At 40.9% G+C, this 20,327-nt stretch overlaps 1 protein-coding gene across 6 annotated transcripts in view; it reads left to right on the top strand.

Annotated features, from left to right (window-relative positions):
* FGD3 (FYVE, RhoGEF and PH domain containing 3) overlaps positions 1-20,327 on the top strand; it is a 102,502-nt gene that overhangs the window by 40,014 nt on the left and 42,161 nt on the right. For 5 of the 6 annotated variants that reach the window (XR_007206065.1, XM_048315497.1, XM_048315499.1 and 2 more), the window contains exons 2-4: positions 13,662-13,832; positions 17,025-17,193; positions 18,284-18,881. Coding sequence is in view for 5 of the 6 variants with exons in the window: in XM_048315497.1 (XP_048171454.1) it covers positions 13,662-13,832; positions 17,025-17,193; positions 18,284-18,881 (938 nt within the window). In the remaining variant the exon portion in view is untranslated. Of the gene's footprint in view, positions 1-8,435; positions 8,570-13,661; positions 13,833-17,024; positions 17,194-18,283; positions 18,882-20,327 lie in introns of those variants that run through there. The other variant, XM_048315501.1, reaches the window with a different exon arrangement.

Genomic DNA, 20,327 nt, shown 5'->3' with positions numbered 1-20,327 from the left:
TATTAGCTATACGTATGTATTGGAAAATGCTAGTTGCCAGTTATATTTTATGTAATGATAGACCACACTCTGTCTAAGTTTACTTCAGAATTGAAAGCTCTCACCTAAGCAAGAGAGAATGTATACTATTTTCACAATATTAATTTGAATGCATATTTTTGGTTAATGGTCTGATTCTGAAATTGCTACCTGTTTCTGTTCAGCTTGAGCTTCCAATTTCTTAAAAAATTTCTTTAAAATAATTGCTGGCAGAGTTGTAATGCAATTTTGAGATGAAGTGTGTTGTGTTTTCTTTAGAATGAACGTTTAGCAGTCATTCACAAGGATTTTATTGTTTGTAATTTATAACTGATGTCCCAAATGATAACCTGGGTTCTTACAAAATGTCCTTGGTTTTCACACTGTAGTGGTTATAGATTGGATGAAAGTGCAATTGTAGATAACGGGAGAGATGAAATAGCTGCTATAGATACAATGAATTAACTGAAGTCTAGTTGGGAAAACTAATACTAATTCCTTTTACTCCAGTTTTTCTCTGTACTCTTTTATTACAGGCCTTTGATCTAGTGTTACTTTCTTTGGAGCTTCTCAGGTTGAAATAAAGGATGCTTTATGCTATCCCGCGACTGGGTTCCAAAATACTGGAGCTGGTTCAGTGGTTTTCAGTCTCTTCAACTTTATTTATCTGTGCATTTGTTCCCATGGACACCTTTAACCTTTCCCATGTTCTTTTCCTTGCTCTCACTTTGGATCTTAGAGACTGTGGATCACAGAGTGAGGAAGCATTGATCTAAGCTAAGGAGATGGTTGTGCAAGGGAAAGAATGCTCTTTGCTCCTCCATCTGCAGAGTACAGAATATGTTTGTGTGTCCCCCCAGAGTTGGAAGAGACGTGGAGTTTCACTTCAGGAGCTGCTCTGGGATAACTTGGGTATGTTGGTCTCTGGAGGAGTAGGGTGCAGAGCCTGAGGCTGCAAAGAAGGGTAAAGATTGTGTTCTCTAGTCAGCTGAGAAACCAGTGCAGGTGTAGTGTGGACCTTTGGTCAACATCATGGGCTGCTTACAAGTCTCCAAAAAGTAGACACTCACATTGGCTAGACCCCTTCAAGGCTTTCCTTGTGCTGGATTTGCAGTCACTGTGTGGGATTGCTTTGTTGGAAGTACAGATATGAGGAAGAGGCATGGGACTAGTGATGCTTTTGCTTTTAGCCTCTCAGTGCTGTCCAGGCTCTTAAAGGCTCTTCCAAACTGTGACTGTGCTTTTGTGAGCCCACGTGGTACTTGATCATCCAGTCTACAGCAGAGGCACCACATTGACCTGTTTTTCTTCTCTCCAGCTGCTGCCCATATTCAGCTCATCAGTCAGAAATGGTTTTTTTTCTGTGTCCTTTTCTCAATAAAAGGTTTATTTTTTGAGAACAATATTTATTGATAATTTACATTGTTCTTTAGTTATATTTGTTTTAAAAGGGACAAAAATATTATTATAGATGTCATATTGTAATATGCATGTCCATGCTTGGAACTAGTCAAACCAGCTCCTGAGCAGCCTGCTTTGTGTGGCCCTGCTTTGAGCAGAGGGGTTGGACTGGGTGGTAACCCCAAGCCCCTTCCAGCCTCAGAGACTCTGTGGCTTGGTCACTTTCTGTGAAAGTTTTAAGCTTCAAGTAGGGTGCTACTGAGCGACACTGAGAGCTGAAATGTTTTCCTTTAGTGATTATTGTAAAATTGTTCTGGATTTTGAAATATGCAGCTCTGCTGTCAAAATAGCATAAAAATACTCCCTGTGCTTTTCAATAATGAAGTCGAATTTTCTTAATTTCTGCAGTATGGAGTGACAGTACATTGTGGTCACACAGAAAAGCTAGTCCTGCCCTGGAAAGCTCACTTCTGTAGCAAAGAATCTGAGCTCAGTTTTACCTACTTATATTTAGTACCTAAATAGCTTTTTAAATCAGAAAAGGCTAATTATTGGTTTACTAAAACTAATAAAACAATTCAGGTTTATAAAGAGAAAGCCAGTTGTTTGGGACACTGCTGGAGATGAATTATATTGTCATTAAATCTTAAGGGGAGGATAATTTTTACTCACCTTGCTGGTCAGATGAGATCTTACACATTGCAATATGTGGCATTAAGAAGATGCACAGGGACATCAACTGAGCAGAGAGAGATCCTTGCATGCCACTTTTGTCATTAGGAATAACAATTTAATAAGCTATTAGTAAAAGAAGAAATGAAGCACATGAAGCATTTTTTTACATGGTTTTGACTGAAGGCTGGAATTTTCTCATAGGACTAGATCAGGCTGTTTCTCAACTTAATGCCTTTTAAATCACTGGAAGGTGGGCAGTGTAATGCTTTTCTCTGTTCCCCCCTCTCCCCACAACTCACCAGTTCTGGAAATTGGAGATCTGCCATCTTTCTCTTTGATCTTGGAACAGTAAATCACCCATCTGCAGGTAATCTGAAAGAAACAAATTGAGATGGCTTTGGCTGCAGTAATTTGTTTGTAGAATAAATCTCTTTAGGTTTTTACGGTAATGGATTGCTCTGGTGTTGCAATTCCGGTGTTAAAGTAGTACAGATGTGAAGTCACAGGTGTATTATTAGCCTGAAATAGATCTTTGACTTGCACAATCAGTGTAATTATAAATTAGGACTCTTTCATCATAATGAAAAACCTTTTACTTGTCAAGGGAAAAAAAAAAAAGCATGTCTGTGCTCATCTAAGAGGAAAGTCTCAGGAATGCTAAATAAAGATTCTGCCTGCATCCCTTCATTGGGATCCAGTGTGTGCATCTTAGAGGTGATATAGACATCTGACGTCAGTGAACGCTCTGAGGCTGTCAGGCAAAATGACAGCTTCAGCTTGGGAAATCCATGGTGAAAATGCATTTATAGTTGCAGCTACACACTGCACCTCATGCTCAGCTGCCTTTGGCTGCTCTCTGAGGACACTGTATAGGGATTAGTTTTGTATGGAGTATTCCCTTCTGGGAGACCAGGAGTAGTCCATGGATAAGCATCCCTGTGTCATGCAGGAAGCAGCCAGACTAAATCTGGCGATCAGAGCTAAATTGAGTTAACAACCAGAAACATGAGATGCAAAGTGAGTTTGAATGGGGGAGAGGCAGGAGGAGGAAAAGGTGTTGAAATGCTGCTGCTGTGCTGAAGGACCCCACAGTGGTGGTGTGTGGGACTTGTCCTGTGCGTCAGAGAAATGCCATTGCTTCTGCTGACCTAGCTAGAATGAGAAGGATGAGGGTAAAATTATGATGAGAAATACTTGGCTATAATTAAAACTTCCTTAGAAAGTGTTCTAGTCTGTTTCAAGTGCTTACCTTAATTTTTACTCTGGGCATGTTATCTGCCCAGTACTCAATCCTGAACTCAAGAAAAAATTAGGGAGAAAGGCCCATTATCTTCTATTTTCAATGAATCCTTTTGCAAAAGAGAAAAGCAAAGCAAAACACAGTCTTACTAATTCATGGGTTCTGGGTTTCATGTTAATTGTAATGAAGTACATGAATGAAAACCTAATTCTCCTTTCCCCTTCTAAATTAGGTACCTGCAACAACTTAAGATGGACTTTGATGTCTGGACCTTGGTATCTGCACCTTGGCCAATGCAGGAATTAAGTCTTGAAATCTACTGCTGAAGTTAAACTAGTTGCTGTGCATTTCAGCACACAAAAGTAGGACAAGACTTGTATTCACCAAAGAGATGAGTCTGGCTGCTCATCCCTTCTTACCTTCTTTTCTCTAGTTCTCTAGGAACAGCATTTGACAGCCTCGTGTGATGGTTGAATCTCCTGATGTGTGCTGTGAGCAGTGTTCTGGCAGGGCTTTTGTCACCTGCAATGTCAGGCTGGCTGACATCTGCCCCAGGCTTCTTCTCCTTTACTTTGTCACTCTTTATGCCTCAGTCTTTTCATGTCATCTAACCTGCTTTTCTTACTGGGTGGAAGAGTCTCAGGGGTTTTTCTCTTTTACCTTTGATCTTGGTGTCACAGAAAGTTACTGTGCTGATTAGTTTAGCCTAATTAAACTGTGCCATTTGGGGAGAAGAGTCAGCTAAATACTTCCTCCAGAAGAATGAGATTTTCAGAGCCTGTTTGTTACACTTTGTTAAATCATAAAAGTTTGTGACTGCCTTCCGTTTATGGGGATTTGATTTTCACTATCCCCTAATGTTTATTCTCTGTATGTCAATATGAAAAGCAGGCCAAGTGTAAATATTGAGAAGACTATAGCTAAATGCAGGAATTTGCTTACCAAAGAACAGTCTCCAGCACTAAATGGAGAGATTAAACATGTTTTTTCAAATTGGAAACGTGTTTCCTGTGTGCCTTGCGGGAATGTCACCAGAGGCTTGAAGTCATAATGCCAAAGTTTGGGACCACATCTGTAAGATATGCCCGAATTCTGAGGCATGATAGAAATGCTAATGCAAAAGTTACTGGTGGGCACCTGTGTCCAAGTAAACTGAGAGATGAAATCTAGGGCCAGACTGGTACTCTCCAGAGGGATACAAATATGAACAAAATAAGAAAGAATAACTGTGGTACAAGTTTGTCACAGAACAGCATGAAAGAACTTGAGAGTTACCACTTAGGTGGGTGTCAGTCTCTTCTCCCAGGTAGCAAGTGACAAGATAAGATGAAACGGCCTCAAATTGTGCCAGGGGAGGTTTAGGTTGGATATTAGGGAAAATTTCCTCACTGAAAAGGTGGTCAAGCCTGGCACAGGCTGCCCAGGACAGTGGTGGAGTGTTCAAAAATGTGTGGAGGTGACACCTGGGGGACATTGGTTCGTGGTGAACATGCAGGTGGTGAGGGGATTGATGGTTCAACCTGGTGATCTTAGAGATCTTTTCCAATCTTAACCATTCTATGATTCTGTGATACTGTGGAGGAGCACACAACCTTGTTATTGGTTCAGGACATTGTAGTTTGTTATCTGTGTAGTTCGTTATCATAGCAGCACTACAGAAACAGATCTAGAAATTACAATATTTGTGTTAAAACACATGAGAGAACGTATATGACTACTTAAAAAAATCCCCCAAGCCCCCCAAAATCCATCAGTCCTCATCTATACTTCAGCAGAGTTCAAATTATAAACACTTAGAAGTTATTGGCAAGGAAATAATTATATGTGGAGTTTTCCACTCTTGGGATTTGCATCTGTCCAGTGCTTTGATAACAGTGATGCACAGCAAGGAGCTGCTTCCCCCCCAGTCCCTCCTTCTCTGCAGGAGGTGGTAAGCCTGGACTTGTCCGTGGGCTGTCAGCCTGGTTGAGCTGGGTGCCTTCCTACAAAGAGGTTTCAGTACAACCCTACCATATGGGGCTGACTCCTGTGGCTGAAGGGAGCAGGGGCTGTGCAGCCGACAGCGTGTCCTCAGTGTCCATGTGGATGCTAACAGAGGACTCAGTTAAAACACAGTAGAAACACAAGAGCTTTTTTTTTTAACTTTGTACCAACAACCTCAGGAGCTGAAGGTAAGTGCTTGCTAACTGCAGTACCACATCCTGTTTCATACAGGAAAAAAAAATTTTTATTTTGGGGCTTTATTGTGCCTGATGTTAGTCCTGGGGGAGAATATATTCTGTGGTGCTTTACTTTGTTTTTTCTCGTTTTCCTTTTGAGTGAATTTATTCTGTTCTCAGTATGGCTTTTCTGGTTGTTTCTTCCACTCCTCAGGCCTCCTTGGAATCACCAGGGTTGGAAGCTGGTCCTTCTTCCCATTCGGCTGATGTGTTTTTCCCCTTGATTCATTTTTGGCAAGAATTTGCTTGGCAGCCTGCTACAAAATAAAAATAAAATAAGAAATACCACTTTTCTTCTTTGCTAGGGAAAGATGACCTTTCATACAGTTAATGACAGATTCTGGTTTTTTGTCCTGGAAGGGAGTTTAAATTTTCTCTGTTAGTGGCATGTTGAGTTGATCCTGTATTACATCTCAACAGATGTTATCATTGCCACTTTGGTGGAAGCAGCATATTTGACTGGCCTTGGAAGGATCCTTGCTTTGTGCTGTCTGTGGGGGATGTGGTGGCCAGCTGTACTCAGAGCAACATAAAAAGCCTGAAACTAGAAGTGAACGCCTGCTTGATTTTTTTGTCTGGTTTTTTTTTTTTTTTCCTTGCCCCAGTGTAAGGTTGTATGTAATGACTTTCGACTGGTAGGATTTCTGAGACATGCTTGCATTTTTGCCTTTCCTTTATCTTGTCTTTGGGTAAGTATGAAGATCTTGGCAGGGATTTGGTTTACACATCTGTGTTAAGTAGTGCTGTAATACAGAATTAGGTGTTGAAGCTCCTCATTTTTGTCACTCAGAAATCTTCTCCTGACCACTGTAATTATATAAATATAGAGTAAACATTTAAGAATCACTTTTATAGCCAGTTTTAATAGCAGTTTGCCAGCTAACCTGTGTCTAAGGGAAAGGCCCTAGTGCCCAAGCTGCCCCTGCAACGGTAGGGGGTCAGAGAGCCTGTTCTGACAATGCATTCCTGCTTCATGTAGAACTAACTGTGCCCGCAGTGCTTCTGGCTGGACAAATGTGGGTCTGGAGTGTGAGGTTTTTCCATTTACGTGCAGGATAGAAAATGAGGACTGTGCTGTAGTACCCTGTCTGGGGAGCATTGAGTGGGACAAGGAGTGTGTTTTATTGTTGTGAGGGAAGGGCTGATGTAGGTCTGTTGAAAAGCTAATTCTTTAAATGGAAGTATACCAGATTAAATGAGTAATTAAAATTCTGTAATGATTTCTTTAAAGCAGTTGTGGAGAAATCCCTGGCTGCGGGATCAAATGTGAAATGTCCCAGAGGCAGAGGACTGTTGGAATAGCATTGCACAGGTACCTGAATTAGGTGCTGTTCCGCATAGGGCAATAAAAAAAAGATTGCAATGACAGATACAGAAACTGCACTGAAATGAGTGTGTAAAAGAGGTGTTTACTAATTGTATGTGAAAACCTGCTCGAGAAGAACAGAAGTCAGAGCTGAAAACTCCTTTCTCCAGAATATGTCTGTTGTGATTCAGATGATGAGAGACGTAAGGTGTTTGCCAGTGCTGGTAAAGCACAGCCTTTATTAGGATTACCTTGCAGGTGTGTACCTTAGGAGAATCTAATGAGAATAAAGGTAGGGTATCTTGATGCAGGTTTATGGAAGATACAATGTTAATGATGTTCAGTAGTGACACTCAAGATGCTACAGAAACATCTGTTAGTGAAAGCATCCTCATCTAAGGCATTTAAAATTAGTCAGAACAGGATAAAAGTACACCAAATCCCAAAATCCCAAATCCTACTGTTATAGGTCTAGGGAAACTATTGGTCCTTCTTATGCTTTATATGCACAAATTTTTTTAATTTCAGCTATGTGGTTCTTTCTGTGAAAAACTCTTTTTTTCGTGTCTGTATTTCTGTGGTGGTATGAGGTGGACTGAATATACCAAATTTCTGGCAGCCCTGCTCAGACCGAGCGATTTGGCATGGTTTGCCAACATTGTGGTTTTTTGTAAGAACCCAAAGCAGCAGCTCCTCTGTGGATCCTCAGAGATGGCGTCTGCCCTGAAATGCAGCGTTTATATGAAAATTTTAGATTTTGCTTTGTCCTTTATCGTTTCCCATGGAGATTCTGATGGGAGAGCAGGATAGGGGAAGAAGAAGCTTTGAACATTTTCAAGACATTTGATATAAAGCTTTTAACAAACTCCATCCCTTGCTGGTGGAGTTGCATTTATTGTCACTTTTATGGTTTCTCATTTCCCTTCTCAGACTGTGAAGCAGACTGAGAGTTTGCGTGCTGAGAACTGTGTTTTTGCTGGTTTCCATGACGTTACTGCTGTTACTGACTGTTCTTGCATTAATATCGAACTGTATCTAAGCAAAAAGCTCTATAAAAATATGAAGGAGGCCTACAAGAGAGCTGGAGAGGGACTTTTTACAAAGGTATGTAGTGATAGAACAAGGGGGAATGGCTTTGAACTAAAAGCGCTCAGGCTTAGGTTGGATATAAGGAAGAAATTCTTCTCTGTGAGGTTGGTGAAGTCCTGGCACAGGCTGCCTGGAGAAGCTCTGGCTGTTCCATCCCTGGAAGTTTCCAAGAACAGGTTGAATGGGACTCTGAGCAACCTGGTCTAGTGGAAGGGGGTTGGAAGAAGATGGTGTTTGTCTAAGGTTTCTTCTACTCCAAACCATTCCGAGACTCTATGATTCCATGATCTAGCTTTCTCTTTTCTATTTCAGAAAGAGTCAGGCTTCTAAACCATCCACATCCTTTGTATTGCCTTTCAGATGGTTTGAAACTCAAACCCAGCAGTAATCTCCTGTGACTTGTGCTTAGCACAGCTCCTCCACGGGCATTTGCCACGTTTATATGCTTTGACTCACCAACCGCAGTGGTGGTCGGAAGTGAGCTGGGGGAGGTCAGTTCCTGTGAACATGGCGTTTAACCCATGAAGTGAAAGCTGCAGCAGGAGCTGTTCTTCCTTCTTTTTGGTTGTCTTAGATCTTAAGCAAGTAAGAAAAAATATGTGAACTTCTGCTCAAGCACAAGTAAGTGATATGCCTTTCTTTTGGTGGGGAATCGCAGTCCATGCCAGATTCTTGCTTGCTTTGAAACATAATGTTTGCTTGATTGCATCTGTTTCTGAAAGCTTATGGCGATGACTTTGCTGTCACTCTTTTTTGCTGAATTTAATGTTTTGGAATGCCAGAAAATTGTAAGCTAATAGTTGTCAGTGTCACTGAGCTGGGTTTTATAGCAGGGCTGTACAGCCCCACCACACACTGCCTTACAACCCTGCCGAGGTCTCAGCTGGGCCATGGACAGGAGGAAGAGGTGAGCTTTAAGTGGGTTTGAGGAAAATACTGGAGTTAATAAAGCAGCACAAGAGGAAGAAATAGGGTATACCTGGTAGCAGAGTGGGAAAGGCTTTGTGCTCCTTGCTGAGCAGAAGGAGAGGGCTGGGAGCTAATCTAGGGTGGGGCAAGGTGTGAAACAGCCGAAGGAGCTGTAGGCTTGCTTTGTTTCAGGGGAATACTGCAAAATCTCTTCCTCTAACAGAGGGCTAGAGGAGAAGTCCTGTGGGTTAGCTAATGTAGGATGTGCCAAACCCAGAGACTGTCATAACATTTCAGGTTCTTGCTGCTATCACAGACCTAAAAGGTATTTTTTTATTTTAAACTGGGGTTATTTTTGAACATAGCTACATAGGGACTGAGTGTCAAATACAAGATCCTTACCTGGCTTGTGTTGTGGTAGAAAACCCTGAGATCTGGAGTTTAACCACTTGGGCTCAACTGGTCTCTTTACTACTAAACTTAGTGGAGCACCCAAAATCCTTGTATTTTATCTTGGTCTACTAGAAAAAAGTATTTGTAGCCTTCAAGTTTCTGACTGCGTCTAAGGGAAATATTTCAAAAATACAGACTTTCTTCTGGGTGCAGTTAGTGAGGATAAGAGGAGACACTCAAGAAAGTTCTCTGTGCCATGATGTTCCTGGTGGCTTTGAATTCTGTCAGAAAAACTGATGTTACTTTTCCAATTCAGTGAAAATACAAATTGTAGCTCAACTGAGGCATTTCAGAAGTTTTGTTTAAGTTTTGCCTTAGCCAAAGCCTAAAATACCTATTATTTTATTAAAATAATACAAAAAATTACCTCTGAAAAGAAGAATAATCTGGGTCTTCTTTGCTTGGATTGGTTTTGAACAGAGGAATTATAAGCATCATTGTTCATGTGAGTAGAATTACAAGCCAGACATGAAATACTTGAGTTTAAATATATTAGAAGCACAAGGAGTGCACAGAGTAAACCTGAATCTCAGGGCAGGATTTTATGAGTTTGGAAGTGCATGCTCAGGTTTTTGGAGTGCCTGCTGTGAGCACCTGGGGGGTACTGGCACATTCCACAATACTGTGACCAGTGGGTCCATACGTAATACAACAAATGCTAACATCAGACTCGTTTCCAACCCACTCTGGGCAGCTCTGTTGTTAACTCTTTGTGCCTCACTTTGGGCAAATAAGGCTGTTGTGGTATAGGACTGGTATTCCCCATTTTAGTGTTCCACTGAAACACTCCAAATCATGTGTCACTTGCTCACTCTACCGTCCCCCTCTCCCTCCCCTTTGGTGGCTGGAGAGGAGAATTGGAGGAAAAAAGGTAAAGATCAGGAGTCGAGATAAGAGCAGCTTACTAGAAACAGCAATGAAGTAAGAAACAAAGGGTAACAGCAACAATATTAATAACAGAGGGTACAAGAGAGCTGAATGATTCATGCACGAGCACTCACCCTGTGGAAACCGGCAAAACCCCAACCACCCCCCAGGGTACCCGAACTGAAAGAGGCCTCTTCCCCTCGGTATGGAATAACCTCCAGGTCCCGGCCATGCCCCTCCTGGCTACTGCAACAATCAGCCCTGTCCTGGCCACAGCCAGGACACTGGTCTAGGAAGAGTTTTCCTTATCCAACAATGGACCAAAACTCAAGGAGGAGGCAGTTCTTTGTTGAGTCCTGCAGGTTTGGTGGGTGCCAGAGAGCAGGCAATAGGGGCCCATCACCTGCTCCCACTTCTGGAAACATGTGGCAGAACCAGATGTCTTGGGAGTGATTACCTGAATCTTATGTTGTCCCTCTCATCTCCCATTCCCAGTAGCACCTGTAATGCACTTGGCAAACTGGGTTTTACTTTCAGATAGTTTCGTGTGAAATAATCCAGTAAATCTTGTTTTCACGAGTCATTTTATAGCACTTAAAAAAATATGTAAGGAATTTTTGACTTCTGTGCAAAAGCAGTCCTTAAGGGCCACATCAAAGATGAAGAGAGAGAACCAGCTTGTTTAAAATTAAATAAAAAGAATGAAAGCCACTTCTGTGCTTTGCCTCTGCGTATTATTCTTGATTTAGGGCCAGCACTACATTTGATGTGTAAGGCACTTGTGTCTTTCCAAGTTCCTCTTCTTTCCTGGTGCTTATCAATTTTTTTTTCTGCCTTGTGCCCTTTGGATACTTTGGATCCTCTTGGTTAATGGGAAGTAGCATAAGACCTCATGAAGTATTTACTCTGCAAATGCCTCTGAGCACAAGTCCTAAAACATTCAGAGCCAAATTTTGGGCAAGATGGATGTGTTGGTTGAGTAATTACCAGTGGAGGATCCTGTGCCATGATTGTTTGACAGGATTACACAGTAGAAGAAAGAAATTTATGTCTGAATTTATAAAATAAAGGTCAAAACACTCTATTTGCAGTACTGTAAGCAGCTTGTTAGAGGTTATAACCTAGACAAAAGAGGTGTCTGGTGGGGCCACACATTTGAAACTAATGAAAGAGCCACTAGCTCATTGTTTTCAGTAAAAAAAGTAAGGTGGTTGGGCCTGCATTCACAGCGATGAATCCCAGGAGGAAAGAAAAAGGAATTGGGTTTTAATTCCTTTTGAAACTTCACAAAATTATACCAAGAGGCTAGTCCTTTTTTGTGGCAGTGGTTGAAGAAGAATGGGGAATGCTTAGGGTAACTGGTACCTTACCCAAAGTCAGCATAAGGTAGCTGGGCTCGTCTTAAGATGATCAGCTGGGGATCCCCCAGGAATGTGGTGCTTGAGGGCAGGAGAAGCTGTGGCTCTCCTCCTTCAGCTGCTGTGGGGGACTGTGGACATGTCTGGCATCTACCAGGACTTCAGTGCTTTGCCAGAGCTGACACTGCTGCCATGCTTGTGTCATCAAACAACATAGCATGGGTTAGAGGGGTCTTCTAGTATTTTCTAGAGCTGTGGTAGGTGCAGAGATTTGTCCACTGAGGAATTGGATCACTGAAACAATTTTTGAGAAAATACAACATTGCTAGATTGCATTCCAGTCACACGATGGTGAATACCTGCTGAAATATTGAGCTCTGTTTTCTGCATGCTGCCCTTTTAATTTTCTCAAATTCAGGTTTTTCCCTTGTGCGCTGTTTTAATTTCTGGCTGTGTTGAGCTACTGTTCATAAGGAAGAAGTCCCAGTCCTTCCCCTTAAAATCTGGCCTGTGGCAGCACTGCTGCTGTCACAGGGAGGTTTTGGCACCCAAAGCCAAGCCATCAGTGCAAATTCTATCAGTCATGATGTATTTGCAATAATCTATTAATCTGCTCTAACAATCTTTTCTGTTTTCACAGCATTTTTCTGGTAAGTGAAATTATATTTGAATAGAACCTAGTACTTATAATTTCCTGTTTTTAGCTGGAAGGATGTTTTAATAGCTGGTCTCAAATCTGCTGAAAAGAAGATTTTTGTGGTAGAAATGCTAATGAAGCTTCAACCAGCAACAACTGGCAGCCATATATGGGGAATTCAGGGATTGTGTATTTGGGTGGCAGAGATCAGTAAGTAGATTTGTGCCATCTGAATCTACTTTGACAACAAAATCTGCAGTCTGCATGGCTCAGACTCCAGGGGCTTTATTCAAAAGGTCACATCCTGATTTAATACCATTAATATAAATCCAGAATAATTTAGTTGATGTGAATGAGAGTGCTTTTCATTTCAGGTTTTTGATCTTAATAGGAATCTGGCTGAAAGTAGGTTTCACTTTTGAAGCTAAAGCCATGTTTTTGAAGACATTGCAGAAAGGCAAAGACTGGTTTTTCACCTTTAGGTGAATCCTTTCTATGTGATGCAGGCTACCCTCCACTCTAGTGAGATTCTGGTAAATTCAGCTAGTCCATTTTAAGACAGTAATAGGGAAAGAATGTTTGTCATGTTTTCTTTGCCCTTTTTTAGTGCATTTATGTTCAAATTTCTAAATTTGTTGTGTTTTTCATTTCTGAGTACTTCCAGAAGCCTCTATATTCTTATGCTCATATACAGCAATTTTAAACCACATTCCTTTTTAAACTCTTTTTTTTAACCTTCTCATGACACACTAATAAAGCTGATGTGAGGGTTTCATGTAGGCTTGCCACAAGTCCAAAAAACTCCAAATCAAATACTGCAGGATCCGTGATAGTTTGTTTTCTGAGTCCCCAGAGAAGTGAATCAACAATGTTAAACTAAAGACCAACAATCATTATTAATCACTTCTGTGTTGACACTAGATGGTATCTTAATGGTGTCTTCTAGACCGGAGCATTTTGCAGGCATGTTAATATTTTATATAAGGAGGAGTAATAAATAGGGATAAAATACAACTTGAGTGATTAAATCCAAAGAAATGGCACTTGTACCATCCCCACCACGTGGAACACATTTCTAAATCACCCTAATTTAGTTGTATTTTACCAAGTAACACGATGTTATATGCTATAGCACTTGTGGCTCTGTTTGGAGAAATCCTTTTGAAGTGGTTTTTAACTTTTATATTTGCTCTTTTATTTTGGGTGTCTGTAGTAAAGAAATAAATAATTAATTGAAGACAGAATGGCTGAAATTCTGCCTATCTTACCAGTCAGGCAGTTTAACAGGATTATTAAGGCTGGATATATTGGTTGTAATCACTTGTGAGTGGCTGGTTTTGAGTAATAACTGTGAATGGCTCACCCCTCTCATACCCCCCTTCCCTTCCTCAGGAACTTGAATGGGTGACATACCTCCAGAAGTAGCACAAATTTTCTTCAGGATCAATAGAACAAGATAAATACTGACTTCTTTCCCTCCTTCCCTCAGGTTGCCCGTGCTCTCCTTTCCAAATCAAATGTAACATTGACTCCAATCCAGTGTTGGAAGCATGTGGGGAGCTGCAGCACATCAGCTCAGCGCAATGTCTCCATCAGGCTGGAAGGAAACCCAAAACCAAAACTGCACTGGCCAAAATGCATCCTCTGCAGAAACCCCAAGGCAAGTGGCTTTGTCCTCCTAGAAATTGTCCAAGCTTCTATTGCACAGAAAGTGTAATATTTTAAAATTACTGTTTCAATTTGAGTCACAGCAAAATAGTTACTTTTACATTGTAATGTATAGCTGGTAAGGTTTTATTATCTTCATTTTCCAATGTTAGATAGCCACTTAGAGAAGCCTTCAAGAAGAAATTGATTCAGCAATAACCAATTACTTAACTTGTCACTTTATATTGCTTGTCCTGTCGTTATACCTCATGCAGCTGTGAAGTGTAAGTTGGATTTAACAATATTGTTTACATTGTTGATAATTTTTTTAAAAAGTAATTTAGGTAGTAATATCTTATTGTTTAAACCTGATCTGCTTTCCATATATTGTAAGAACTATGTATGGCAACAGGAAATGCCTAAATGGAACAAATGTATTTTGAAAATATGAAATAGAAGCTAAACCAATCACGTGTGGGCTGTGGTACTTCCAGAGAGCTGCCAGCTAATAGTCAAATAGGTGGCAATCCCAAAGTATGATGGAAGAGGAGTCAGAAAGAAGCATGTTCCAGCTGGTCTCCAGATGTTCTTCTGGTCTCCCCAGGCTTCTGAATTCTACAGAAAAGACTGCAGCAAATTTCTTGAAAGAGTATAAATTGTTTTCATGTTTCTTCATCAGTGAAATCACATGTGGTCTCTGTAATGCCAGTTTGCCAAGTACCCTACTCTCACCACCCTGTGCTTTGTAGAATTGATTACACTTATGTATGTAATGGGTGCTTGCCTCAAGGGATTTGGGGATGCAAAAAGCATGGAGTTTGAGAGGTGTTTGGAACAAAAGAAGCTAAGAAGATCAAGAAGCTTAGTATCAAGAAGATACTAAGATCATAAATTGAAATGTTTAGAAGATATGGGTCCATGTGATAGATGGTCATTGTCATCTGAAAAAGAAGGTATTTTAGTGTTGTACACACTGAGATGTTGCACCACCACCCCCTCCCAATTATAATATCTATACAAAAGCAATTCAACCTTAAACAACAACAAAGAAAGCATTGTATTTTCTGCTTCTGGAAGTAAACCTTAAACATTAAATTAATATACTACTTCATGCTTGAAACATCTCACAAGGTCTGTATCTTTATGGAGCTTTCACCTAGAGGTCTTGGTAGCTCAAGTTTAATTAGTGGTTGTTCCTTGAATGTTGTTTGCCTCCATGCTGATGTCTCTATTTCTCAACATTACTTCAGTAAGTAAAAATTCAGAATTAATAAAAATATTTTCCTGCTTCCTTTTGGTCCAGTGCAGAGTGTGTTGTCTGAGGTGATTCAGATGAATCCACTAACGGAAAGACATCAAATGTTTACATGGACAGCAGTGACACCCAGTGTAAATGCTTTGATATTATTTTAAAACCTTTGGGTGTTATGGACCAGGGCCAACTTTGAAGGTCTGATGGGGTATGTGGGGTAGGTTCTGACATGTCTGCCTGCTGCACTATGCACCTTCTTTAAGGAGCACAGAGCTTGTCTTTGGCTAGATGAGCCAGATGGCTTTGTGGATACTTGTTTTTAGGTTGTTTTTTATTTTTACAAGGAGAAATATGGCCAGACACTCACTGGTCACATGGTGTGCCCATGAAAACCTGGTGAACAAAACATAGATCTCCACCAGCCCATTTATATGCAAGAAGATTTTCTTTTCCTGCTTCCCTGTTATTCCTGCATAAGATAGGGCTTGTTAGAAGTCTTTTCAAAATTGGACTTTAACACCTTTATTTTAAGATGGGAATTTCAGATGGTTTTGGAGACTAGGTAAATCTGTCCTCTCATAGGAAGTGTCTTCTTAAAGCTCAGATCCTTAGAAAAATTGGTTTTATTCTTTCATGTTGAAATAAACTCAGTAATGCAGGGAGTTTAAAATCTGACCTATACTCAGAACTCCAAAATGCTTTAACAGCTCTTCATCATTGACCGCAGGAAATGTCTGTCTATGGACTACTATGGCAGCTGCCCATCTGCTGGAGCAGGGCAGTCATCTGGGCTGATGTGGATCTTAGAAGAGATGCAGAGCCTTCTGCAAGGAAGGGACAATTGGAGTTGACTTTTTGGGTGCATACGCCTCTGTTTATCCTCCTAAAGCAAGTAACCCTGGAATTACATTCAGAACAGTTGCTAACTCAAGCCCCATTACAATGCTGATCACATGTGCCAAATGGATTATCAAAGTCAGAAATGGTTGAAAGAAACTGTTCTTGAAAATGTTTTTTAATACAACATGTAGTTAGAATTTCCTCATTTAGCATGTCAACTCATTGGATAGTCTAGATTGGCAGTGCTACTCCAAGCAGTGTGTGCTTTGGGAACAATCCCACAATCGGTTTTCCTGCCTTCCAGTGTCATTTCTGCCTATGGGAGTTGCATGAGTTACTGCCTGTGTATGATAAACCATTTACTCTGCAATCAATGGAAGATCTGAATACATTTTTTTAAAAGACATTACATTTTAATGCCATTTTTTCTAAATACTGTGTTAAACTTTGTACCTTGGCCTCCTTGTGAGTCCTGAAGCGGAATGTGAGTGTTCTTACAATACTTGTTTTATTTATATCATATGCAGTGCAGCATAGGACCAAAAGAGGAAGGAAATTCGTGAAGACTGCTACACCACAGAAGAGAGGGGGGAGGGAGAAGGAGAGGAAGAAAAGCTGTTATGTTCTGCCTGTGGCGTTTTTGACCAAGCAAATATAAGGCACTGAAATGCATGCTGGGTTGGGTTTTGATGGTTTGTTTTGGGATGTGGTTCATCCCTCTGCCTTTTTTTTTCCCCAATATAAGAGATTCAATGGGGCACCAGCATTTTGAGAAGTCATGGAAGGGGAAACTCATTAGTGTGATTGAGATGGCAAGCAAACTTGCAAACTGAAGTGTAAGCTGTGCATCCTGTTTAGTAACGAGGAAGCGGTGCAGTGCTGCAAGCCGCCCGGTTTGTTAGCGCAGCTAAGCCAGCTGGAGAAACACAAAATAGAAACGTGTCGTTTTTCTTTAGCAGCTTGCTTTGGTGTAAGCAATTCTTCAGGACTGCACCTGTGCTGTTTATAAAAAATGGGGAAAGAATGCATATCTCTTGGTCTGGATTTTGTTTCCAGTTTAGGATAAAGAAGATGGAGATTTATCCTCCTGTTTTTTCCCTTCTCTTTCATTAGTACCTCCTAAGCCTGTCCATCTCAAACCTGGGCAGGAAAGAATTCCTCCTGCACCGTCTCGGCCTTTGCCAGCTGATCCCAAGTCATCAAGGAGCTTAGCACCTGGAGAGGAAGAAATACCAATATCAGCAGGAGTCAACACGCTCATTGAGAAATTTGAAAGTATTAGGTAAATATGGCTTTGTGAGATTTGGTCTCATCTCCCTTTCCTGCATTTTTAACTTAGGCTATAATAGTAGAAAACATTAACTGTAATGGTCACATAGAAAATCCTCTTGGGATGTTTTCTACTGGAAGTGCAAAGCTTCACTGAGGACAAAGTATCTTTTTCTAAAAGCTGTGAATTTTAGTTTGTTGTATACAGTTGTGCTTAAGGAGCTTAAGACCTGCTAAATTTGGTAAGATTCTAGAAGAGGCAAGTAGCCCACAGTCTGCTTTCTGTAAGCTGGCTTGATGTGGGAATTGCATCATAGGAATTTGATTGTTATATGAAATAATTGAGTTTTCTGTCTAAGATATAATAAACATCAGATCTTGCTTCTTGGAGGCAGGGAGGGGCATAGTGTACTGTGAAACAGTGTTGTGTAGAACAGCAGCTGTTCTGAAACTTTGTATATGAAAGACCCTAAACTGGATAAAATATATGTATTTTGCTGTAAAACCAGCTCATTTTATGAACACATGAAAACTTTCCCTGAAGAATAAATCTGCTGGATGGAGCTAAGTGATGGGTTGTTTGTTGTTTTGTCCACAAAGAGGGAGATGAAGACAGGCACCATACTGTGCCTTGGAGTGTGTTGTCACCTGGGTGAACCTGGTGTCTTTCAAAGAGGAAAAGTAGTGCCTTCCCATGCTTCAGTACACCCTCTCTGACAGAAAATACCTTGTCCCAAAGGCTTGGTTCTGTTGAAGAATGAGAGTTCCTGTTTAAATGAGCCCAGAACCAGCTCCTTCTTTTTAAAGGCTATTCCTTCTTCTCCAAACCCTCAAACCAGACTGTTCTTCAAGGTGACATGGGAAGCACTAAAGGCCCAGGATTCTGGTGGTACCATTTCAGTAGAATGTATGGGTGATGTTTTTTTATTGGATGTTGTTGGGTGGTCATTATTATTGCAATGTGTGCACACTCTTGCCTCCTGGGTTTGTCAGTGGGGTGCAAGAAATACAACTTGAATCAAATGACAGTCAGACCGTCTCTTTCAGGGCACTCGTGAAACCTGAGTGTTAATATGACTGTGGTGCTTTCTCTTCACCCACAGGCAACCTGTTCATGTTCTTCAAAGAAACCAGCTAAATTTAGCTCTTAAGATGGAGCCTGTCCTGGACTCATCCAAGCAGACGAGCTCATGTGACTGTGACACAGCGGCTTCCAGTGGCTCTTCCACAAATGACAAAACTGAACTGGATGAAGCTGAGCCCAACATACCATGCACTATGGATCTAACTAACACAGACATAATGAAAATTAAAGAGCTGAGCATAGGTGATAACAAAAGCCATGAAGACTGTACTGCTGTGGCTGTGAGCAAAGAGCCCGAAGAGGAGCTTGGCAACAAAGACTCAACTGCAGAACTGAATGGGAATGGTAAAATTCCCAACAGAGACAGTGGCATTGACAGTCCTTCTTGTAGCGTGGCCGGGGAAACATTCCCCAGTGAAGAAGGGGCAGAGCAGAAGAAGCCCAGCATGGCTGGGAACCCAGGAGAGGCAGAACCTGACAGAAAGGGCACCAAACCTTCCTCTGCGGAGCAGAAGAGAGACTCCACGCAGGATGAGGACAGTGACATTGATGAAGGAAGCAGTGAGGAGCAAGAGATAGCAGAAGTGCCAAAGTTAGAGTATTTGGATGTAAACAAGGTAAGGGAGTTGGTTCATTGCTATCAAGTGCTCAGAAACCAGTTCCTGACACTTGCAAGAGGTCTCTTGCGTCCCTTTCATATGTTGTTTGGATTATTTGTTTGATTGGTTTTTCATCAAAGGATCATGATAGTCAGTATCATTTCCTGCTTTATGAAGGCCCTAACTTGCTCCTGACCTAGATAGTTTTTTTTAGAAATGTTCCCATCTTGCTTTAAAAGGTCTCATATAAGAGAATCCATCACAGCCAGATGTAAGCTGCTAAAATTCATATACTTTTGTAGGTCAAGACTCCCACCTCGTATCTGTTGTTTGGGTTTGTCTAGGTTCAGCTTGTTAGAGCACGTTGTTTTCCATGGGGCTTTGTGTTATTCAGAGAGCTAATTGAATAGCGCATCCTGCAGGGTCAGGGCCTTGCATCTGAGTAGAACAGGCACGATCAGTCTTGTCTCACACAAAATTTAGAGTGTTTTTTACAAAAACCTGTGCTTTTGTTGGTGTGACCACTTCTTGAGTGCAAAGAAGTTGTTTCAATGTCAAATTACTCTTCAGGAATCTGTAGCTAGAAAAGAGCTATTTCTTTGATTCTAGACTAATGTAGTCCAGGCCATTGTGTATTTGCAGCAGCTATGCAAGATTACTGACAGATTCCTTTGTTATCAGTTTATCAAGACAGTTATTTTTAGAAATAGTGCTGTTAAAATGGATTAGATTTTTCCAGAAAAACAAAATGGAATATTGCAAAATATCTGCAAAATGTTCCACTCTTTGCAATTTTTCTTTGGTGGGTCTTTTTGTTTGTATTTGGGGGTGTTTGGGTTTGTTAGGTTATTTTCCCCCCAAGCTATGATGACAGTAAAGTTAATACATGGGATTTTTGTGTTTTGAAGAATATGATGAGCAGCTGCAGCTAATAGCTAGTGAAGTGCACTAGCACTATAGCTAGTGAAGTGCAGCGTCCATACCTCAGTTTGTACAAATGGGGTGGTTCTGTTGAAATCACCAAGTATATAATGATTTGTGGCTGCCAAGAGCTTGTCCCTCGGGAAATGTGGACATTAGAATGCATTTCTTAGTTTCTAGGTCAATCAGCTGGTGACTGTAAAAGAATGATGAAAATGGCATGCAGGTAAGTGGTGTGCACAAAGTTCTGCACCTCAGAGCTCGACAAGAGTGTGTTTATACATACATACACACACGGTAACAGTCTTTGTTTCATATTCATAATGTGTATGTGTGTGCATGTGTGCAACTGAAGTATTATTTAAAGGATATGTTGTTAGTTGTAACAGACCAGCAAGAAGCCATAGAATCATAGAATATCCTGAGTTGGAAGGAACCCATAAAGATCATCAAAGTCCAACTCCTGGAAAATAATACATTACATTAAAAAATCTTTAATCTGGTAATTAAATTTACAGTTTGGACTAGGAATATGTGACAACC

This window comes from Corvus hawaiiensis, chromosome 11, assembly GCF_020740725.1.
Source record: "Corvus hawaiiensis isolate bCorHaw1 chromosome 11, bCorHaw1.pri.cur, whole genome shotgun sequence".
In the NCBI taxonomy this organism is placed as follows: domain Eukaryota; kingdom Metazoa; phylum Chordata; class Aves; order Passeriformes; family Corvidae; genus Corvus; species Corvus hawaiiensis.
This window is presented reverse-complemented; position numbering and strand designations above follow the sequence as displayed.